General features: G+C 38.3%; 2 protein-coding genes across 7 annotated transcripts; both read left to right on the top strand.

Annotated features, from left to right (window-relative positions):
• The first annotated feature begins 2,908 nt into the window (after positions 1 to 2,908).
• LOC106173900 (uncharacterized) lies at positions 2,909 to 11,017 on the top strand. Of its 2 annotated transcripts, none has more exons than XM_086998929.1 (13): positions 2,909 to 3,074; positions 3,797 to 3,955; positions 4,943 to 5,030; positions 5,261 to 5,421; positions 5,563 to 5,872; positions 6,070 to 6,180; positions 7,006 to 7,142; positions 7,470 to 8,263; positions 8,436 to 8,590; positions 8,904 to 8,938; positions 9,272 to 9,360; positions 9,992 to 10,064; positions 10,552 to 11,017. In XM_086998929.1, the coding sequence occupies exons 2-12, from the start codon at positions 3,826 to 3,828 to the stop codon at positions 10,061 to 10,063; spliced, it is 2,082 nt and encodes a 693-aa protein (XP_086855055.1). In that variant the 5' UTR covers positions 2,909 to 3,074; positions 3,797 to 3,825; the 3' UTR covers position 10,064; positions 10,552 to 11,017. The 2 variants fall into 2 exon arrangements, with proteins under 2 accessions (XP_086855055.1, XP_086855054.1); XM_086998928.1 differs by lacking the exon at positions 2,909 to 3,074 and adding an exon at positions 3,166 to 3,266.
• A 647-nt stretch (positions 11,018 to 11,664) lies between these two features.
• Positions 11,665 to 20,999, top strand: LOC106173901 (uncharacterized). 5 transcript variants are annotated; one of them, XM_086998931.1, is made up of 11 exons: positions 11,665 to 11,830; positions 15,159 to 15,325; positions 16,549 to 16,636; positions 17,085 to 17,257; positions 17,496 to 17,805; positions 18,066 to 18,176; positions 18,512 to 18,606; positions 18,847 to 19,760; positions 20,045 to 20,181; positions 20,415 to 20,485; positions 20,677 to 20,999. In XM_086998931.1, the coding sequence occupies exons 2-11, from the start codon at positions 15,196 to 15,198 to the stop codon at positions 20,700 to 20,702; spliced, it is 2,055 nt and encodes a 684-aa protein (XP_086855057.1). In that variant the 5' UTR covers positions 11,665 to 11,830; positions 15,159 to 15,195; the 3' UTR covers positions 20,703 to 20,999. The 5 variants fall into 5 exon arrangements, with proteins under 5 accessions (XP_086855057.1, XP_086855058.1, XP_086855056.1 ...); XM_086998932.1 differs by lacking the exon at positions 11,665 to 11,830 and adding an exon at positions 11,858 to 12,327 and having other exon boundaries at positions 15,162 to 15,325; XM_086998930.1 differs by lacking the exon at positions 11,665 to 11,830 and adding an exon at positions 11,858 to 12,327.
• Positions 21,000 to 24,644: the final 3,645 nt, after the last annotated feature.

Genomic DNA, 24,644 nt, shown 5'->3' with positions numbered 1-24,644 from the left:
CATTGTGTATGTGTTCTATTCTATATCATCAAATAAAATGCTCTTTTTATGTACACACGCAGCAGTGTCCTCACATATTCCCATGTCTTGAGAATGTCTGTGTTGCCAGAGCCGGGACCAGAGCGGGGCCGTACACATTTCTTGATACTGCAATAAAAAGAGTACCACGGTTCCATTCTTATTTCAGGCTCACACAGGGATTATTCATGGCCAATTTCGCACTATCCGTTATTTGTTTTTGAGGTTTTTTCGATAATTTGTCTTGTGGACAATATATGTTCCAAATGTTACTTCTGTTTAACCTGAAACCTGCTCCTGGATCTAAAATGCATTTTTTATATTTTTTATAATTTTTAGTTTGTTTTGTCTTGACGTACAGGCATATTAATGCTATTGACTTTTTTGTTTGAGAAGTGACTCATCCTTCAGTGTGTTTAATGTGCAGACTTTTATTTTCATTTTTGTTTCGATGATTCTGGCCAATCAGTAGCAGTCCAAGCCTAGTTTGTTAGATGCTCAAAGTTTGTATATTGTTGTATCATTTTATCAGTCTTCATGCCTCAATCAGTATATTTGCTTCCTTTAGCTGTCTGACTACCTAATATAACAAACATTGTCAACTAATAATACTGCGTAATTGTAACGGAAGGCTGTTGGAACAAGCCCTTGTTTTATTGGGATAATTTCAACACATTTTATTACTGATAGCGTTACAACACTCCTTCAGCATTTTATGGGCTGTTTTGCAATCTGGGTGCCGGGTAGCTGTATTCGAAGCAAACTGGAGATAATTTTTTACAATGTCAGGCCCGTAGCCAGCAACTGAAAAAGTGGACCTTTTCCCATAAAAACTACATGTACCTAGATCAAATTTTACCCAGAGTGGACCTTTTCCCAGCAAAAGGGGAGGTTCTTTCGAACCCCCCGACCCCCCCCCCCCTGGCTACGGGCCTGAATGTTGTAAGTTCTAAGCATCATCATTTTTTTTCTTGACATGACCCACCTGTATTTTACAGATAGTGGTAAATGTGTTATCTTGCGTTTAAGTAAGATGTTTTTAAAATAAAATACCAAGAAAGGCTTAAACGAATGCATTTTAATAGAATGCGCTGAAAGTGTAACGTATTACAAGGGGGCTTTTCTGATCGAAGGATGTAAACTGTACCCCTTACTGCCATAAAGTAGACTTTTGAAATTAATGTGGCCATGTGACCTGTTGAAACCATAATGATTCTAAGCCATAACTGTAGGACGATTTCCTCGATGTTTATGGCACCATAAAGCCAAAGTTTTTCAACAAGTCGAAGTAAATTTGCTCCAGCAAAGGAAAGACAAATCATTTGAGACCGATTTAGATCTGGTTTATGAGCAAGGTTCAATACGCTAGCAAAAATAGCTTTGAACGTTTTATTTAACATTTCAATGTTTTAAAACTGTCAAGGCGTCAATCAATCAAACGCTTCTGAAGATTTCAACTTTTCCATAAAATACGTCAAGTCTTCATATCACATTGATCATAAGCGATGGTACACTGGTCGCAATGCTTTAAATTAGCGTAAAACATGGAAATAAGCATTTCAATTCACTGATGACTGTTTCGACTGTTTCTGTGTCGGTTGAAAGCAAACAGTAGCAAAGCATTAAGCAGATTTTGACCACAATTTCCTCTCGCTCACTGTTCACGCTGAGAATTAAGCGGTTTGATTTCGCAGAAAGAAGTAAAGATATGAGAAGCCTTGTGATGTTGTTTCTTATTGCATACTGCCAACTTTTTCAAAATGATCAGCAAATTTTCTCAGAATCGGTAATATATTATCACCCCCGTCTTGGCTTTTATTGCAATTACACGTGAGGGCAAATTGTTTTACAATGTTCTTTTACGTAATATATGAGCATAACTGTCGTGTTAGCATTTTGGAAGTCTTGTTGACAGGCTGTTATACATGGCTGACAAGTTAGAACTCGTGTTCACATTAATTTCTTGCACCACAATAACTGTGAAGTATTTCCTTTACTGTTGAATCATAAATCTTGCCGTAAAAACATTGAAGTTTATTATATTTCTATCTGTCCTTTCAAATGTAGAATCATTTAAATGCGTAACAGTTACAAGGAACTTGGATCCACAACTAGGTCTTACACCAAGAAGAGTTTCAGACTTAACTACGATCTTGAACTGTACCGTACTTAACACGGGTTAATGGGACATTGATTGTTTAAACAGGGTGACCATTTCATTTTCCTCGATAGCCGAAAATATTATATCAAATAGGACTTTCGGGATACTACATGTACCATCGTTCGTTACACTGACTGACAACTGCTCCATCGTAATTTGCATCGATTAATCGAAGCTGAGATATCATAATAAACAACAAAGATCGTCATTGTCATTAAATCTGATGTGAGGAAATGCGTCTTAAGCAGACATGTGTTAATTTTCAAATCGCCACACCAAACTAATAAAATCGTTTTCGCCGATGAAAAGAACCCATTACTTTTCAATAATGAGTTTTACGTTTGGAGGAAGACATTACAATATTCACATAAAGAACATTATTATTTCGTTTGTGTTATAAAGATAAAAACGACATTAAATCGTTATTTACACAGTGGGTGATACTAAGCTACTTCCAGTTTACAGAAACCCTCCTATTTACCTACAACATCGACGCCGTAATTTATTGTGGACGCGGCAGGGGTTCAGACCAGGTTCAGACCAGGTTCAGAGCAGGCCGCTGCGTTTCACATGAACACTATGTCCTGAGTGAGGTGACGCAGACCGACTCACCCGGAGTCTCTTGAACAAATTACTGTCACATTGGTGCATTGCTATCAATATTTCAAATCAAAACGCGTCACTGCCTTAAAAGGCGCTTGGAGTTAAATATAGTGCGTCCTTGCTTGGTCTCCCAGACCTCTTGTTTTTCTTTATAATAAATTGGCGACAGAGAGGTATAAAAGCATGTCAAGATGTTATGTTGAATTTTTTATGATACTTACTGTAGCTGTATAAACAATTATTAGACGTGGAGTACAACATTTCCCAGATAAAAGTCTGCGGACAGGGAGAGGTTAGTAAAAATTACTTTATCATCAGACCCATGAAAGTCGTTAAAACATAAAAATATAGATAAAATTTTTGAATATTTTATGCCCAAGGCCATGTTTTGTTAAAATCTATGTCTTAACACGCACAGTAACCTCTAACTGCTGACGTGGAAGGAGGAACTTCAGAAACTGCGGGCAGTGGTTTCTGTAAAGAAGTAAGGAATTAGGACTTTTATTTTCAAGTTTATAAAAATACACATGGTTAGCTTCTTATAATTGGTGAAAAGTTTTTATTATTAGAATTACTTAATTTAACATGTATCATCATTAGTTTAGTTTTTATTTTATCTTATTATTGTTTCCTTACACAAGGTCTTATTTAATCTTGATTTGTTTCAATGTGGTTATAAAGACTTAACCTCATCGCCCTTCACGCTTGAATCAAGTCATATAACGCAGAGAAAGCATTCCTAGTACTTCATGTAGAAAATCTTTGAAAATCGATAACTTTCATCAGAAACGTTATTATTAATGGGCCTTTATTAGACTTAACTGAGAACAAATGTAAAAAGTCTCTGGTGGAAACATCTCTGTTATGAATAATCACTATGAATGAGAACCAGAATTATCAATTAAAAGCGTAATTGGTATTAATTAGGCTTACGCGTATATTTTACCATGTGGCGTTGGTTGTTGACAATAGAAATAGGAAGATTGGGATTTAACGCGTGCGGTTTGGTTTCAGAGTAGAGTTTTCACAAGGAAGTGTTCCCAATGGCTTTGATGTATCAGAAAGTGCTGGGTGTGATAACGCAGCCCCCGGCCTCTAGACCCGATGCTTTGATTGAACAGATACGACCTTGGTTCCAGAAGAAATCTGACTTGTTTAGGAGGCTGCAGACAGGTATGCGTGTTTTTTTTCTTTCTGAATATTCTGTAAGCCAGACAGTTTAATCTTAAACATGTTTTGATAACACGAGAGGTTATGCTATCTTCCTGATTGCCAACGGTGCTTTTGCATTGATGTATTTTTTATAATAGTGATCTCACAATAGAATTCGAACATTTCAGATTAAGCACAAAGTTCATTTCATACAATCCTAAAAATTTAAGGGTTCTCTAGATATTTTCAAGTATTTATGTAAAATTGAATTGTTATATTTTACGATGCTGTCATATGCTTTTTTGACTTTTTGCTAGATTTTTCAGTTGTATTTGAAATCCCTCATTGTATAGATCGTGGCTCACGCGTTTCGTCAAGAACGCAAATCGAGTCTTTGATAATTAAACAACTCTTGCACAAGCGAAACATTTGTTAAAACCTGGATTTGCTGTGTTTAGATTAAACAAAAACCTTCACCTAAAACAGAAGAGAGAAATGTTGCCGTCAGCTGTCTCTGGCAAGGGTATTCGTTCTACTTTTATGAATAAAAAACATCGTCCTTTTAAGCAAGCCCCATTACTTTAATAACTTAAAAGCATTCTGTAAATTTAGACACCCCGCTAAGTAACCAACAGGATCCGCGAAATCGGGGCTTTATTTATACACTTGCATGATAGAGTATGCCTAAAAACTGGATCTCTGCCCCCTCCCTCTTTAAGTTGTTACAAGGCCGAATATTATGAAATAAACCTCTACCTGATAACTTGAAGTCACCTTCGGTTAATATCCCACATATTGAATGTAGGCTTAGGGTATTCTTATAATACCTTATAACTTTTATTATACTTACTTTTACATATTCATCATTTGTATATTGGATCTGTAGATTTTACCAGTTTCACGTTGTTACTGAAACGTGTCACGTTTCTAAACACAGAAAATGTAACGGAAATTTAAACAAAAGAAAAGGTCAACAAATGAAAGAAAACAAAACATATTTCATTCCAGATATCATGAAAGACATCATTCGTAATTGTGAATTTATGACGTGCGAAAGGAACGATATTATAATCCGGCAAGGTGACACGGGTGACAGGTGACACTTTTTAATTTTAAGAAATTTAATCTAAATTTAATGTATTCAAATACATTTTATATGCATTTAGAGATTTTTTCACTAGAATTTCAGCCAGTATTTCGTATTTGAGAGTTTGAGAGTAAGTGAGATTAAAAAAACTACAAATAAGTGAGTTTTGTTAACTTTTTTAATTTTAATATTAAAAGATGTTTATTTGAATAATCTATTTATTCTTTTTCACGGAATAGGTTCTACATTATTCTCAGTGGACAAACTTCAATTTATCTCAATAATAAATCAGACGATGATAATAACGAAGTGGTGGAGGTTGACCAACAAGACGAAGCAGAGCCGACATTACCCAAGCCGCTAGACAGGGGTGCCTTGGGGATATTTATCACCACATTAGGTGAGTTGAAGCGTCGCCGCTGAACCGCAACTATGATTATGTAAACTGACCTTTTAAATGAAAAAGAAACTAATGTAACTTATTTAGGTCATATTTTGAATATTGACACGTTTTTTGTGGTTTAAAATGAATTTTTTTCAGATGAAGGTAAAAGTTTTGGTGAAGTAGCCCTGATTACTGAGGATTGTGTCCGTACCGCCACCGTTATAGCTGACACCAAGACAGATTTACTGGTCGTCAGCAGAGAACTCTTCAATCGCTGTCTGAGAGCCGCACAGGAACAAGAGTTTAACGCCAAGATGGCCTTTGTTAATAACTGTGAATATTTCTGTAGCTGGCAACCAAAATACAAACGGCAGCTTGCTATGAGTCTTATTAGACAATTTGTGGCTTTTGATGAAAAACTAATGAAGCAAGGAGAGCCAGTCAAGGGGATCTACTTCATTATCAGGTACATGTATCTAGGTCTTATAACAGGAATCGCTGGCCGGTTTTTGCAGAAAGGTATTTAATCAAAGAAGGGGGTTATTTTGCAATGAAAATTCACCGCTGAATACAAATATTCTAATCAGAGTTTTCAGTGTTTAACTTTCCACCGCGTAGTGAAGTGTAGACTAGCCTAGACTGACTGTTACTGTATCTCCCCAGAGGCCAGGTCAAGTTGACCATGGAGCCGTGGGCTCACTGGACACAAAACTCCACCGTGTGGCGGGCAGACTGCAGCTTCTGGACGCGGCTGGTACCACCAGAACTAGGAAGGTAAGATGTTCTTAAATCACCTTTACCTCTCTCAGTGACCCGGTTAAAAACTCCTGAGAAAGCACAACGTGATGGATATAATTCCTCCACGCATGTGCAGTTCTTTGATGCAGCCAAAATGCCAATCAGAAACAACTGTTTTATAACATTACTGTACAGAGGTGAAGACTTTTAAGAGGCTAATACAGGCAATATACTAAGGACTTCCACATCATAACTAAGCTTTCAACAAATATTAAACTTCTTCGGCTTCTTCTTTTATCTGAGCGACAGGACAAAATTGACGTAAATCTACGTAGCAGTTACTTGAGCATTTGAAAATGTCATTTTCATATAATTTCATCTGTCATATGTCCGTTCTCCAAAGAGATCACTAGCTTTGATTTTCACTCGTAAATCAATAGTGCGTGTTAAGTTTCAGACGCAAGACCACGATTTAAGTGAAAACTCGTGTAGCTTAGTGAGTCCCAAAAATGAAGCTAAGAGAAAGCAACTTAGTCTACATTGAAAGTCGATGTACTGTTAATAAACTGATATGGCTGATATATATTTCACTCGAGATTAAGACTAAAAACAAAAAAATGTGTAACAGCTAATGGGGAATTGGCGGATGAGTAACCTTTTCCACCTCGTCAATTGCCCGCCCAGGTTGTTTTTAAGGTTTATGATATTTTTATGCGTCTCTTTTTTTTTTTTTTTACAGAGATCGAAGCGGTAGAAGTCCGTGTAATACGTGACATTGATTTTTATAAACGTACAAAATGGATGCTTCTGCTAAAAAATGACATTTAGAATTTTAGGGAAAATATCACGTTTGGGTTTCAGGTCTCTAGATGGCAGTCGAAATCGGAGCTCGGACAATGGGGACAATGGACTCACCAAGAGAGAGAGTTCTAGAAAACTAAGACGGCCTTCGCGACGATCTGTCGATGTTTGTGTGTGTGCTCCGATAGAGGCAGTGGGTACGATACCTGAACAGTGCTTTTTATTTACATTCACAAAGCATAACTACAGAAGCATTGCGTTAAGTTTTAATACGATCTTTGATAAGGGGGTGTTTATTTCCAGACACTTGGATGCCTCGGCACTATCAAGCAAATATGTACCAAGTTTTCGCATTCCAATAATCATATCTTAGCATTTTTCTCGACAATTTTATCAATAATGTTTTGTCACATGCCTTGACCTTCAGATGGTAAAACATTAGATGAAACTTTCCAGACTGCATGTTCTATTGCAAAGTTAATGTTCATAATTACATGTCATGCATTTTTTCCTTCCGTTTTTAGGAGACGTAGAAGTTTCACTGGATACTCCGAGTTATTTGCAAACAGCCGTTGCCATTGAACCATGCGAGACTTTTTTGCTTACGCTGAGAACTTTTGAAAGACTGATTAATAGAAAATATGCCAAGACAGCCGATATGATCAGAATGCAGTCTCTGGATAAAATTGAAAGAAGAATGCGTCGCTTTGAGAAGGACGACACCCCTCAGTTCCTGCAATGTTTACGACTGAAATTGCATACTCTAAATTCACGTTCAGTTTTCAAAAACAATCCATGTTTCAGAGATGCACATTCTTCCAGACTTTCTTCAATTTCACATGATATAAAACGACCGCAGCGGAGCCGAAGATCATTTTTGCACGACGCTTCTCACAAAAGTCGACATCCACAAGTTTCCCTTGGTGTAGGAAAAACCACCAACCCTAATAGTATAAGATCTAGAAATAAACTTATCGCGAATGGAACTGGAGCTAACGGATTAGTGCAGCTGTGTAAGAAATCCAACAGACTTTACTCAAAAGGTGGCAGCACGTACGAAGGTTCTTTTAGAGACGCTGGGTCGAACGGAATTCTTAGATTCTCGGTTTACTCAGATTTGGAAAGGTTGAATTACTGTTCACACGATCAAACGTTGCAGTATCACAATATAGAGACTAGGCCGCCTTTTTATGACTGGCAGACAAGCGACGCGGCCCTGAGCGTTCTGGAGATGAAATTGAAAACATGGCACGCCGAAATAGAAAGTAAAGATAGGAAACCAAAAAGGGTGTTTCGTCTTCGTAGGTTTTCTGCTGATGTAAGTTTTACTGCCCGAAACTCACCCACCTCATTCAATCTCACTCCTCTTTCGAATAAAAATGTATGCGTTGACAACGCAATTTTGTTTCCACTAAGAATAAATGTGTTAGATGATATGTTCAATAATGCCTAGCCGAATATAAAACCCATGATTTTATTTTATTTATTAGGGTAATGCACCGCCGTTTCCTGGCCAAAAAGTTTTCGTATCTTATTTTCCAAAGGACGGGAAAAGTGAACGAAAAATAGAGAATGATGATGTTTTTGGTTTCTTTGACGAGAGCGAGGGAGACAGCCCAACTATACAGCCTACAGACGGATTCTTGTAAGCACGTTATTAATTAATGAGAAACATTCGATAGATCTACAACAATTTATTCATATCTATTTCTCCTAATCTGTACAGCAGTAAAGGCCTTAAAAACAATATAAAATACCAAATACCACATACCATTTTTCTGTGCATGTATACATCCTAATTACTGGTATTATTACGAAGTTTAGTCATCTTTTTCACATTTCATCTCAGGAATATCGTAGGATAATTCCAAGGCGATCACAACATTAGTGATATATGATATTCACGTTACAGATAAAACAACATGTGATTATAACACAATTTTTGCTGTTTATTTCAGTGAAAGCACACCCTCTGATTATGTAGCTTTGAAAAGTAAGCAATTTTACATGTGCTTTTGTTCATTGATGTAGAGTAAAACAACTGTTCGCTTGTTAAACTTCAAGTACGCATATTCAGTTACAGTCACAATTGATAAGAGTGAAAGCTTATAACAACATACCCTCTACCAGGGCTACGGATTGATTTTTCACAGATATTCACAGATATGTCTCTAGATAAATAGACAGTCATTTGACTGGATTTTTTCCGTTTTTCCCTATATAATCTGCCACACTGGTAGAGGCTTGTTCATGGCACATTTTTCCACTGCGTTGAAAAAAAGTGCACATTCAAGTGTAAAATTTGTGACGTTCCCCTGTTTGCCAGGCGGTATCAACAGTCCCAATTCAAACCGGCGGTCCCCGGCAGAGGGCGGTAGGAGGGAAACCATGATTGAGATATTACAAGAAGACAAGGTATGCCATATAACACACGGGGGGAGAGGGGATACGGGCAGGGGGATGGGGGTGGGGCAGACTTTAATTGTCAATACAATTTGGCGGTCCTAGGCAGAAGGTGGGAGGAGGTAGATATACCACATAATACACGGTGGGGGGGGGGGGGGGGCTATTTATCTTTTTATTATTATTCATTAAACCTTTATTTTGAGGGTTAATAAAAAAATATCTTTCCCATAAGTAGGCTTGTTAGACAACTAAACGACCGACAATGTTCACCAGGAAACCATGAAATTAAGCTGATATCTCTTTCTCTGGATAACTGTTTATTAGGTCATGATCATCCAGTGTATGAAAATCGTAACTCTGTTTTATAAAAGGAAGACAAATGAAAGAAGTCTCAGATTTATTGATGCAGTTTACTTTTTATCATAACTTACTTTTCTTTTGTCTAAACATGATATTTTCATCATTGGTAAAAAGCACCACTCAAGGAAGGTGCCATGCAGTGAATAGCAACTTCTGTAAATCAATTCAGTTGATTCTTGAAAACTCTAATAATGTGTTTCACGCTACATAGATTCTGCTGATTATGAAATATGGCACACTGTGATAGTTCTTCACACTAACTTTTATTTATACCGTTAAGATTCCTCCGAGAGCGAACTATACCAAGAGAGATTTCGAGAGGCTACAGACACTTCTAAAGTCGAAGCAATGAAGTAAGTTTGATCTGCGTGCATGCCCTTAAAGAATTCGAAAAAAATCGTAAGTTTGCTATTTTTAAAGCAATCAAACTGAAGACACCCCTATACTGGAGAGGGGTGCCTGTGAAGTTTGATTGTACCCGTCACAAGTGGGATCTCTAAATAGACGATAATTTCGCACTGATCAAATAAGGCGGATCTCGTGTTACATGTAGTCTTTCATGTAAAAGTGTTTGATTATACCCGCAGACCCCCGTACTCACTTATCAACGTGTTCTTTGGATGGTGAACCTTTCTCTGTGGTAGGCAGATCTTCTGTTGTTGCATCCCTGAATTTTAGATTAGATATAAAAAATGTTATCAAAGGCATCGTGGGGACAAAGTTAATCTGATGTCTTTATAAGAGCTTGAATTTTTTCATATCTAGTTGCAGGTCCCCAACCCTTAAAAAATACTAATGGTTCATGTTGCAAAAATACATCAGTGTTTTATTACTTTTCAGGCAAATCCCAGTTCAATACATACGTCGCAAGTGAGGAAGGCTTTCTGCTCATCTACTAGCTACCACCATGAACTATTACACTTTTCCTCTAAAGAGACGGATATTAAAAGTAATGGAAATACAGACGGGAGACACTTGTTTTCCCCAAGAGAAACAAATTGACTAGGAATGAAAATACGAAAAAAGACAAGCTGATTTTGAAGTATTTTCAATTGAAACTGTAAAAAGTAGAGTTGATTGAAATATAATTGAGTAATGAAGTTTTACTAAGCACAAGCATCTTGAGTACAGGGCCGTAGCCTGAGCAAAATGCCAGGGGGGGCAGTAAGCGGACACGAGGGGGCAAAGCCCCCGAGGGGGTGGGGTGGGTGTGGAAAATTTTTAAAAAACTGTATGTATAATACTGCATTCTGGTGCATTTTAACTGTTATTTATTGCTCAATCAGAAGTCAAAAATTGTGGGTTCATTTTGCCATTTTGCCATATTTGCGCCTCAAATCCCAGGGGGGGCAGCTGCCCCCCCTGCCCCCCCGGAGGCTACGGCCCTGGAGTAGGTGCTTCTTTTCTTTTCTTTCTTTCTTTTTTTTTTTTTTTGGGGGGGGGCTCACACCTTTGAGGGTTATAGTTTACGACATTTTCGCAGTGCATCAGTGAAAATGACATTCGGCACGTCACAAATGTTTAAAAGATTCACAAATAAAACTTCTTGTGGGGTTATTGAAGTATTGAGAGAAATGTTAAAAGGTGCTTGCTTGTGAATACACAAAGTAGTATCTCGCTTTATGTCATCTTGCGTGCGTGTTCTGATTTGTGCGATAACTAGCAAAGAATTGTAACCAAATCCCTAAAGGTGATATAGCCTAAGGGCGATGAAGTAAAATACACCTGAAAGCACATTGCCCTCAAGCGACCGTGAAAACAATGGATATCTTCTCAACTTCAAATGCTGTCATTGGTTTTTTATGCTTAAATACTCCGAAAATAGTACACGTGATATTATCAACCGCTCTTCTCAGTCCTATACACAAATTAAGTCTAATCCTGGATATTTATCCTATGTAGTTCTCACCGAGATGTGCGACCGGGAGTAGAATCTCATTTCCTTGCGTGTATATTGCATTTCACAAAAAACAATCTTTTCTGGTAGATTTGTATCCAATAACTTCTCCCCACCACCCCACACAAGTGGCGGCCAGTGGATTATTGGTGGCTTCATAATGTTTGGAATTTATTGCAATATCTCCGTGCCTGGCCGTAGATATCAAAGGCGTCAAGTCCGGTAAGTTGAACCAAAACGTCACTGTGACAAAGGCTAAATCACTCAAGTAGTCACAAAGCCCCTCTCTACAACAGGGCATTATCGCAAAGGGGGAGCATAAAATGTGCAAATATTAGTTTACGGAAACGGGGGGAAAGTGAGCCTTTAAATTATTTATGTGAACAGTTCGTCATTCTGTTGTCGCAGTGAGAATGCCTCGTTTTCAAAGTAGTATTATCTCTCCTGAGGCTAGGACTGCCGAGGTGACAGGGTAACATTAGCGTGTATTAAATGGAAACGCTTACTTAAAGTATCACAGCCATTAAGTTGCTACGTGAACGCAGTGCGCCATGCTCCCAGGGGGAGGGATATTTCAGTTAAGCGCAAAGGTCGGTTAAAATTATGGGCTGCGTAGTGCGCGCTGACATCACGGCACGTCAGTCGCGTGTTTCTACCGTCTGCAACAAGACGACCACACTGTGAGACGCTGGGAGACGCTCAGGATGAGGCTGCAGATAGTAAGTTTCTTACTCAACGTTATTTCCACGGTGGGGGTATATTTGATCTATGATGACTTTTCTTCAATTTTGATTGTCACAAGAAAAATGTAATGTGAAAGATGGTTGAAATGTGACAAGAGAAAAGAACAGTGGAAACTTTTAGAAAAAGTAACGTGTTTTTTAATATCATGGTTTTTGTTCTACTGTTAGGAAGGTTGCATACGGTGCAGTTCACTTAAAAGCAGCAGATGGACCTGCTTTATAAAGTTAAAAAAGTTGAAAAAAAGGATAAACAAAGTTTACCAAATTTTGTTTCATTAGAATGAACCTAGATCAACCTAAAGCCTGTTTTCTGCCTCAAAAAACGTTCAATATGTCAGTGTTGAAGGTTATGTAAATAGCAGTTGGAACACTGACAATCAGTGCACTGAGGCATAGGTCTACTCGTGAAATGTCTTCAAATTTTTTGAAGCTTTAGAAATTAAATCGGATCTTGCGCATGATGTACGGTGTCGTAAGGGTTCATATTGAACAAAGAAAGTTCTGCTGACAGGCGCGTGTATTAACGTATGAGAAAACGCACCGCGGTGTTTGTGAACACATGCCCAAATGTTACGGGTCTGTTGACGCTAATATCAGCAATAACAACGCACATTTTTTTCAAAAAACATTAGCGTTTGTGATTTTAAAATTACAACTGTAAGTTGGTTTCTCCTTCACTTCAGTTCCCCTATTATCACTTCTAGGTCTAAATCTCTGAGCGTCTTGATAAGACTTAACCGTCACACCTCGCGGGAAAGTCAACACCGTGTCAACGTACAAATATTGTTAATAAATTCACTGGCAAAATAGTCGAAGAGTGTGTAATTTTAAAATGCAATAGGCACGATTTTTCTTTTTAAGATACTTACGAGGAGCAAAGAAATATGTCGTTAAATTGAAGCAGGCCCAGTAAAAACATGACTTCTCAATTATGACAGTCCTATCCAAAAGACCAGTTTTATGTCTCAAATTTTTCGGATCCAATTTAAAGAAATAGCTGACTTCATTGTTCTGCGTACGTCTGACATTTTCCGAATTTGATTTTTTATACGATAAAGACCTATTTTTTTTTCAATTTCTCTAAAATTCCAGTACAATTTTAAAGATTGTATCTTAACAGGCTTGTGTGGTGTATTTAGTACAGTGTATTCATTATATAATGCTGGCATTGCACTCACGCAGTATATTTATGAGACAGAGAGAAAGAGAGGGGGAAGGAAGACAGAGCTATTTTAATAGGAGGTAATACAAAAGCTACATTTTCTGGTAAGCATCATACTACACTCTAAGTTAATACGTTTACATTCCATTTATATATATATATATATATATATATATATATATATATATATATATATATATATATAGGGGAGACCGGGGCTAGTTGGACCCCGGGGTAAGTTGGCCCCCCGTCAATTTATGAAAAAGTAACTACGAGGTAAAAAAAAATTGGCCACATACTCTTGCAAAGTGACTGTAGCCTACAATGCTAAGGAAGTGTCAGACGTTAAAAAGTTTTACTGAAGCGGTGAGTCGAAATAAACGATTTTTGCACCTAAAAGTAATTTTGTTTAAGAGATTTCAAAATCTATTTTCATAGGCTTTTGATCGAATATAAGATATGAATAGGGCATCAAACTGAAGCTCATTGTTTCAAGTTTCACACAGACGTATCATCGTTGCTCATTCTAGCACCATAAATGGCTACCATCCTTTAAAATAAATAATGTGCACCCGGGGCTAGTTGGCCCCCTTGGCTCGGGGCAAATTGGACCCTCATATTACCCACAAACCTTTGCGCGCAACGCTGTTTGAAATAAACAAGTTGGTGAAATTGACAAAGCTTGCCGGTGTCTATTACCGTCTGTTTTTTTTTTTTTTTTTTTTTAATTTTCTCTCTGGTGTCTTTTTGAAAATTTATATTAGAAATATTCTGTTGATTGTAAGTATTAAATAGCAAATCCATTGGACTTTCCGTAGAAAAACATTTATTTTGCCTTAATTCATTGTAAGGGGATTCCCTTTGTATTTATAGTGTTATATGTGTCCCCAAGGAGATTTTCTACCCCTCCCTAGCTAGAGACCAGTGTTGAAACAAACTCAATGGTTTAAAACTGAATTTGTTACTCTTTTAAAAAGAAAATTTATTATTCGTTTTCATTCATTAAAACCTTCTTTATACCATTATTTATTTATTCTTAATTAAAACAAAACACATTTTATTGATAGATATTTTGGTTCTTGCAACACATACCCCCCCCCCCCAACAACGTGACGTACGGAAACCTCAATAAATCTGCCTCATTTGAACTGTTTATTCATCAAAGTCTCTCAAAAATCAATTAAATAAATTAAAAATTTATAAAAATGTATTTCAAGGCGTTTACATGGGATATATACTTCATCTTCGTATAGGGGGGCCAACTTGCCCCGACCCTGGGGCCAACTTGCCCCATGGCGGGGCAAGTTGGCCCCCTTGACGTCAACTGCGTTTTTTGTCAAATTTTGAGCCACCTGGCATTATATTTGAAAAATATTGACGTTGCATACGTAGCTTAGTTCATGGGGCTTACTTTAAAACCGGTTTTGTTACTCTAACCCACTCCTAGTTGGCTCTACAAGGCCAAAAGTGTCTAACTGGGCCAACTAGCCCCGGTCTCCCCCTATATATATTGTTTTTTTTGGGGGGGGGGACTATGCAGACTATGCACAGACCATGGCTAGGTTGGACACCTCAATAAGCAATTTTTTTCAATCGCCTTTATAATTTTACATTACTTATCCATCTAAACTCTCCCCCCTTGCAGCAGCAGTTCTCCGAGGTAGAGGAGTAGTGGCAGAGAGATGGCTCTAATGTACCGCAAGGTGCTCTCCGTGATCACACAACCGCCAAGCTCCAGGTCGGACTCCATGATAGAACAGCTATTCCCCTGGTTCCAGAAAAAATCGGAGTTGTTTAAATCTCTACAGCGAGGTAAGCTGGGGTTGGTTGGTGTAATTGTTAGGATGTGCTTTGATATTGATAGTTATTTGATTTGTTGGATCTTGTTTTTGTGAGATTTTTGGAGAGTGAATAGCAGGGTCGGATTCAACCATCCGAGACGACGACCTTATGAGGAAAATTAATGAGGAATTCTGTCAACTGATTCGCAAAGGCGACTTTTAAGAAAAGTTGACAAGTTTCCGCAGTACGCGGACGACCGACTGAATCGCGAAACAGTAGTCGCAGTGTAACAGAATAACATTACTGATTTAAAGCAGATTGCATGTTCAAAAATGCATATAAAAATGCTAATAATGCATTCACCCAAATTTTCAGGATTCGATTTAAATAGGTATTTTGCTTTTCCCGCATCGATATACATAAAACATACCACGCTGACGGCAGCAGCCTCTAAAGGCACGAGAATGAACAGTTAAATAGCATTTGTAAGCAATATTTACAGTAACAGAGGGGGGGATTGTGTATGTTTTCTTTCAGGACAAAGCTACAGTAAAAAACCAAAAGCATTTCAGTAAAGAATTTGCAATCAAAGTAATCCAACATGGAATCGGCTTGAAAAGTTTAGGTAACATGGGGCAGAGGTCACATGGCAGTAGTAACTGGTTTTGTCTACGGGAGAGCGGAGGAAGTAGTGACAAGAAGAAAACGTAAATATTGCGCAAAACGGCGCTTAATGGTTTACTCTCTGTCAACAAGTTATACTTGTATTTTGATAAACAGCGAGTACAAAAGCAATCACAGCCGCAAGCTGGCCAAGATGGAGGCTTCTAGTAGGCCTAAGGTTATCAGATCCCATCTAAAAACGTCACATTTTTCTGTTTTGTAATTTAAAACCGCATGTAGCAAATACATGGAAAGTAATATAACAGGTCTTAAATAAATTATTTTATACGGCGACGTTCTTTGGCATTTCTTTTCTCATTTTTCTTTCTCATCACCTTGCACTCCGATCATTTCTGTTCCGGAATCACAATTCTTGCGCATTAAAATGCAACAAGAGTTAATACGTTGACAGGACATTGATTGAGCGAGATGTCAGCAAGCTATCTATATCTGTATCCACCTCCCCCCAGCATTCAAGATACAGGATGATTATCATATCAAAATACACTCTGATATTATTTACCGACCATTCTGCTACGAAACATAATCATTGTCCACTCTGAAAAGATTGATGCGTTCTTTTCTTGCAGACGTCATGAAGGATATCATTCGGAATTGTGAATTTATTACCTGTCACAGGGATGATGTTATTATTCAGCAGTCCGACACAGGGAACAGGTACGACCATACCCCTCACAGAAACAATTCTCAACAACAACAACAACAATTGTTCGAATGATAATAATAATAATTATAAAAATATTGATAATAATAATAATAATAATAATAATAATAATAATAATAATAATAATAAATATAGTACTAGTAGACGTTGTAATAGAAACAGTATTAATGAAAATGCAGTTGGCAAATAATGCGTATATATTGTCTTCTTTTCTGACCTAAATGTTCGGATGGGGGTCATGTTTTTTTGAAATTCAAGACAACAATTGATGTGGATAAAAGAAGCTTAAAAAGGACGGAGAACGAAACGCCACATGTCCCATCTGCAACTTCAAAAGTCGGTAACTTCAGTCAACCGTGGTAACAACTGTACGGTCATCTAACAATATTTACATGTTTTTTACACTCAACAGTTAGTTGGCTTTTCTGTTATTTCAATTAGATTCTACATCATACTGGGAGGTCAAATTTCCATTTACATAAATAACAAAATTGAAGAAGATGAAGCAAGTGGCTCGGTAGAAAGCGGTAGGCTGAGGAAGAAGACGGCAGCCGAGGTACCGGGATACAAGGCTGTAGATAGAAGTGTGTATGGAGCATTCGTGACCACGCTGGGTGAGTTCTGGTTTTGGACCAGTTTGTAAAAAAATATGTTCCAAGTTCAAATCAGGAGAGAAGGCGCTTTCTTTATTTCAAATGACTAAAAAGGGAATCTAATTAAACACCAACACTTTTCTTTTGAATTTTGATTTTACATCTGTACAACACAAACATACTGTATATATAGCTGCCGGACTATATTCTTATGAAAGTACAAAATGATACTAAATCTAGAATCGTGAAATCTTTACAGGTGAAGGTAAAAGTTTTGGTGAAGTAGCCCTGATTACCGAGGACTGCGTCCGTACCGCCACCGTTATAGCTGACACCAAGACAGATTTACTGGTCGTCAGCAGAGAACTCTTCAATCGCTGTCTGAGAGCCGCGCAGGAACAAGAGTTTAATGCTAAAATGGCCTTTGCTAACACATGCGAATACTTCTGTAACTGGCGGCCGAAATATAAGAAACAAGTCGCCATGAGCCTCATCCGACGCAAGGCGGGTTTTGATGAGAAGATTGTGAAACAGGGAAGCTCAGTAGAGGGGATCTTTTTTGTCATCAAGTACACGTTTTTTTTAAATTTACTTTCTCTTTCAAAGAGTCTCTCTCTGTATATAAATGACAAATATACACCGTAAATTGTCCTGTTAAATACAACGTTTGTCGAAATTGTTTGTTCATGGCAAATTTGTTTCGACAAACCGTATCCTATAGTAAATATTTTGACATGCCTGTATTAATGTGGTATCATTGTGTAAAGTCCTTTAAGAACGCTGTACCATCCTGTGGGATAATTTCACAGAATTCATTTTATTTTCCAAGGGGTCAAGTCAAGATTACCATGGACCCGTCGTCACATTGGCGCCAAAACTCGGCCGTCTGGCAGGTCGATAGCTGCTTCTGGACAAAGGTCATGCGGCCGGATTTCAGGAGGTACATACTGACGAAACTCGCGTTTTTTTGTTGGCCTCGCAACCTTCCCAACACGAAGAAACGTGTTGGAAATGGTGTTATTTTGTACATAAAAATGTGTCTCTTTGCGCCGCTTGTATTTTTCTCAATTTACATGTACCTCGTTGTACCTAAGCCTCTTGCGTTTATGTTTCTTTTTATGATGTTAAAATCGATAATGCACTATATCTGCTTTTTTTTTTAAATATATAATGTGACCAATGACAATATTAATATTTAGGTCTGTGACGCGACCTACAATGATAACATAATCATCAGCAAAGTGTAAATAAGGATTATTTTAATTCTTTTTCTAGCAAACTGTGTGGCATGGAATCTGCGAAGGTGGAAGAACAGGAACGCTCACGTAGAGATGTAGAAGTTTGCATAGCAGCTCCATTAGAAGCAATAGGTAAAAGATAATTCGCAAAGAAAATATTATGTCATATTATACAAGTATACAGTCCGTTTACACGAATATCACACTAACAAAAGCCACAGAAATTATTTTCCAAACCGTTGGTTTTTGTGACGAACGGATTACTGCAACATTTCTTATTGGTACATGAATAGAATGATAATTTCGTATTTAGACGTGCAAGTGACTGTTAGTCAAGGGCAATCTGTCAAACAATTTATCTCTATTTTTCAGGAGAAGTAGAGGTTTCTCTTGATATTCCTACCTATCTACAGACAGCCACTGCCATAGAACCTTGTGAGTTGCTTTTGCTCACCAAAAGAGCATATGATCGCCTGGTTCTGAAAAAGTACACGAAGACAGCGGACGCTTTGATCGCACAATCAAGAAATAAGATAGGAAGACGTCTGGAAAGGTTTTCTAAAAACGATAACCCATACTTTCTGCGCTGTCTTTGGCTGAAATTGCACATTGACGATCAAAAATCCCCACAGGATGGGTCCTCTACCTCTGAAAGCAAACTTTCATTCATCAATACTACGAAGGAACTAGGTGCTAAAGCTTCTGGCGCTTCTTTCTCGATTGGAAAAACACAGGCAGATCATTGGCAGACATTTTCTCCAGCTAAGCAGCAAGCCTCACAAAGTGCAATATGGACGACTTTCAACAAGAAGATGGGAGGAGAAGGCCGGGGAGCGACTGGCCTGACCTCTATATGTGAGGAGGCAAAGTACAGTAGAAGAGAACAAACAAAGATTACGAGAAGGAAGCCATTGTCAGGCCAGAGAGAGGCATTGAAACGGACGGAAACGTTGGCGACTATTTTACCAATTAATGAGAAAGCAAAATTAGAAGGAGCGGCGAATGAAAAAGTTGGTGCTAATTTTCAACCAGCGTCCCCTCTTTCACCGAAGGAAGAGATGGTGCGGTCGGCTACAGTGACAGGACTGAGTGAACTGGATAGATGGATATATAGTCCACGAGGTGAGGAGAAGCAGACAAAGGATAAAGAGGAGTGTACGGACTGGGAGACCAGTGACGAGGCCCTGAGTATGCTAGAGTCGAGGTTGAAGACGTGGCTCAGTGAACTGGAAAGCACAGACAAGAAACCAAAGCGCGTTTTCCGCTTGCGTCGGTTTTCTTCAGACGTAAGTTTTTTTCTCGTTATCCGATTGTTTATTTCCTTGAGTGTACAGCCTGATGGTTGTTAATAAGCTGTTACTAGAAAGTAAAATACTTTGATATTTGGCTAATGTTGCTGCTATACTGAGTGACAGAGGGAGGGACAAAGACCGCGAATAAACTATTGTCATTTAGGCCTATTGGCGTTGTTCTGGTGTATGTTAATTACCTTTTTCGCTCTGTTGTCTGCATCATAGAAGTTGCATGTGGGTATTGATAACTATTGCTTTTTTTATAATTTCTTCATAAGAACGCCGCCCCTCCCCTGCCCGGACAGAAGGTGGTCGTGTCACCCAGACGAAACAAAAGTGACACGGAGTGGACGGTGGGATCAGACGAGGACGACGACAAAACGCTGGCCTATAGCGACTCTCCTGTGGAGTCCATGTGAGTGTTTAGGGGTGACTGTGCCGGTAGATAAACATATTAAGTAGATAACACAGTGGATAGTAGACATAGCATTAAGGGAGAATAATTTGGCATAATTCTGCAAAATTGTTAATGTCATTATATTCAAAGTCCAGATCAATTTCCTTCAGAAAGCCCTGCTCCCCCCACCCTCTATCCCCCCCCCCCTTCATCAGTAAGAAAGTCACTATCATCAGTGGTTTCCATTATAGGGAGGATTATAGTTTACTTCGATATAAACCAAGAAGAGCTTCCAGATTATCCATGTCGTCGGATGGCGCAGGTAAGGCGATCATGTGTAGAGGATGGTTTCAGTCCTCGGCTCAAAAAACGTAAAGAAAGTTTTAGTAAAACTTGTTATAAATAAACAAAACTCACACAGGTACACAAGTACAGTAGCCTAGTCTTAGTATCATATACGTTCATCCAAAGTAATTATATTCTCAGCATTATTTCATCAAATATTTCTGTCAACTGTAGATGGAAGTGATGCCTATTAAGGAACGCCCGAGTGACCTAAGAAGATAACCAGCGCCAAGTAGACCTAACTGAAGAAAGAAGAACGCCGAATACAGCTTGGCCGTCTTCACCAGTTCGCGCCATCAGAGGGTGAACATAATACAGCAAAACTTACGGAGGATGTGGTTCGACGGTTTCAGACCCATTCTATATATATAATTATTTTATATATACTTCTTCGGGTGTTTTTTCAACTTAAAAGTTGTCCGATACCAAAAGGCAGCTCAAATACAAAGTTTACATATATTTTAACTGAATAAAAACTGTAAAGAAAACGACTTGTTTGTTTGTTGGAAAACATATTTAGGGACAAAGAGTATCGAGGCCCAAAACTCAATGTATTAAAGCGATTTTTTGCGGAAAAAAATTCTGTAAACGATTTTTGATCTGTTTATTCCTTACCTTGATCATTGCACATTGAATACAAACAAATTTTGTGGAACTTTGTTTTGTGTTTCATGGTCGAACGGTCTTTTCGAACTCTTTCTCGAACTCGACGAGCAGTTCGAATTGTTTGACCATGAATACTCATTGTACCCACGGATAATTAAAGGGAAAGCAGCTCTCGTATGATATCTATATTTCACAATAAAAACATTGTAAACAACTCATGGAAATATAATATATTCTGTTTTACCACAAAAACGGCAGTTATAGCAATTATTCTGATATCTGAGCTTGTCATTGGACCACGTGACCTCCATAGATGGCTATACTCTGTAATAATCTCTTAAGAGATTATTACAAAAAACAAACTTTTTAGAAAAAAACAAACAAACAAAAAATAAAAAAACAGGGACTAACTTTGAATGTAGAAATGGATTCATTAACTAATGGTTAGTATAGGAAAATTGTTGTTTACCCCAGGAAAATTAATTTTTGGGCCAAAATGAACAGTTGTTATCCCTTTAAATTAAAAACGCTGTAACTTTCAGTATACCAGTTAATTTAACTATGGGAAATAACGGACCTACTTAGGCGGTTTCTAAGGACAGTAGTGGCGTTTAAAGCGAACGTTTTGTTTAGTCTCTTGGTGTCGCCGAGTACATGTACCTCGTGAGCGGTTGGGAAGTTCACCAGTTTGTCGGCGGAGAGCATTACGCAAGAGGTGCTGGGCGAGTTTTGATAAAATTTTCAGGATAGGCCAGAAATGGACAAAAGAAAGAGTTGATATGACTTTGGTGATGAACCATTAATTAATTATTAATCTTGGCGGAAGTTGCGCTCTCCGGTTTTTCTAGTCGGAAATGCCTCATTCGTTTTCCTGTGAAATCAACGGCGACATAAAGGACCGCCTACTAACACTGGGCTCTTCAAACTATGCTCAGGGAGATTATGGATGAACATGCACCCCTGAAAACTGTCAAAGTGCGAGCCAAAGAGGCTCCTTTTATGAACAAAACCTTACGAAAGGCTGTGCGAGACAAAAAACGACTGCAAAATAAGTTCAGGAGATTCCCTACAGATGCTAACTGGGAAAAGTATAGATCTCAAAGAAACCGTACAACTCGCATAAGGAAACAGGCCATAAAGGACTACTTCAATGCCAAGTGCAGAAATGGACCTAAAAACTGTGATTTCTGGTCTACGATAAAGCCCTTCCTCACAAACAAAGGGTCCAGCGATGGAAACTCCATCATGATACGAACAGAAAATGCCATTGAGACTAAGCCGCAGGAAGTAGCCAATGTGATGAACAATTTTTATGTGAATATTGCATCGCAGATTGGGGGTAACCTTGATCTAGATCAAGGGATGACCTCCAATACAGACTTTGTACAACAGTGTGAAACTTACTTCACTGATCATCCAAGTGTGCAAAATATCAAATCTAGTATGAACAATTGTGATTTCACTTTTGAACATACCACACCAGATGATGTAATGAAAATCATTAAGGACATGGACACTACTAAGGCAACAGGTTGGGACAGTGTACCACCGAGATTACTGAAACCTGTAGCTACATGCCTTAGTCACCACATCACGTCAATCTACAATCAGTGTGTTGATACTTGTGTATTTCCGGATGGTGCCAAACTTGCTGAAGTGGTGCCACTCTTCAAGAAGGATGACAATCTTATCATGAAAAACTACAGGCCTGTTAGTATCTTGCCTGCTTTGTCCAAAGTACTGGAGAAGATACTTCATCATCAGCTGGCGTCTTTCCTTCAGCGGATCCTGGATCCCAGGATGGCCGCTTATAGGAGAGGATACAACTGCCAGTATGTGCTTCTTCGCTTGATCGAGGACTGGAAGCAGTCCTTGGAAAATCGCAACCACGCAGGAGCCATCCTAATGGACCTGAGCAAGGCGTTCGACTGTTTGCCGCACCAGCTCATTATCGCCAAGCTCAGGGCCTACGGCATGTCGCAAAAAGGTTGTGCCTTGATATGGGCGTACCTTTCATCACGCAGTCAGAGGGTTAAACTCTCTGGACATGTCAGTGATTGGCTACCGCTGGTAAAGGGGGTCCCGCAGGGTTCCATCATGGGACCGATCCTCTTCAATGTCTTCATGAATGACATTTACGCAACGATCACCAGAGCGTCGTTATACAACTATGCTGACGACAACACTCTAGTCGCTATGCACCCAACCCGACAGGAGGTGATAGAGACTCTAACTACAGAGTCAGAGACTGCCATAAAGTGGTTCAGAGACAATATGATGGAGGCTAACCCATCTAAATTTCATGCTATTATGTTAAATGAAACTACAGATAGAAATACTATCAGTATTGATAATGCTAATATCACCACAGAACCACATGTGAAACTATTAGGTGTGAATATTGATGAAAGACTTAATTTTCATTATCATATCAGTGTACTATGTAAGAAGGCAGGTGCTCAACTTAAAGTGTTACAGAGACTTTCACAGTACCTTGATGAAATGTCTAGACTACAAGTCTTTAGATGTTTTATTTTATCACAGTTTAACTATTGTGCTTTAGCTTGGAACTTTTGTGGTGCTGTAGATTGTGCAAAGATGGAACGCATTCAGTACAGAGCCTTAAAGTTTGTGTATGATGATTTTGAGTCTAGTTATAGTACATTACTAGAGAAAGCAGGGTTATCTACTCTTGAGCTTTCTAGGAATAGAGCTGTAATAATTGAAGTGTTTAAATCAGTAAATAGGCTCTCCCCACCTTTCATGTGGGATTTGTTCAGTGTTAAAGAAGTACCTTACAGCTTAAGGAACTCAAATCAGTTGCTTCAGAAGCACTGCAGGACAAAATGCTATGGATTAAATTCATTAGCCTACAGTGGTGCTAAACTATGGAATATGTTGCCAGTATCAATGAAAAATTGTAAAGATCTGGACACTTTTAAAGGTATGGTCCAAAACTGGACACCCCAGTCAAACTGGAAATGTGAATTGTGTGCAAATGTATAGCCTAAAAGGCATTCTGGTTTTAAATCTCAGGTAGCCTCTAAGGCAACATCTCACTTTTATACAATCAATAGTGTTAAACACTTAAATACTTTTAATATTTTCTCAGGTAAAACAACTGCATATAAAAATAAATTATTTATTTATTTAAATTTTATATCACTATTATAGTACTTCACATTAATTTATTTCATTCTGTCGGTGATATTAGCCTGCTATGGCTAGTGTTGTGCTTGTTGGAAAACTGACGTGAAATAAAATTATGTTATGTTAAAAAAATAAAATTATGTTATGTTACTGTCAGTTTACCGTAAACCGCAGGTAAATGTACTGTCAGCTTACTGTGCATATTGTGGCCCTATAAATAAGAACAACAAAAGAATGCCACACCCTTTTATTTCTAAAAGACCGCTCGTACCGCGATACTTCGTCAAAAGACAAGTCGGCCAGTGGAGTCCGTTTTGCTCCCACGGCGTGTTTTACCACAGGATGCGAACAGAAAAAGAACTTCGAAAAGAAAACGAGAC

This window comes from Lingula anatina, chromosome 1, assembly GCF_051362555.1.
Source record: "Lingula anatina isolate TDL-2025a chromosome 1, LinAna3.0, whole genome shotgun sequence".
NCBI classification, from domain to species: Eukaryota; Metazoa; Brachiopoda; class Lingulata; order Lingulida; family Lingulidae; genus Lingula; species Lingula anatina.
The sequence above is the reverse complement of the archived record's forward strand: the minus strand, read 5'-3'. Positions and strand labels throughout refer to the sequence as shown.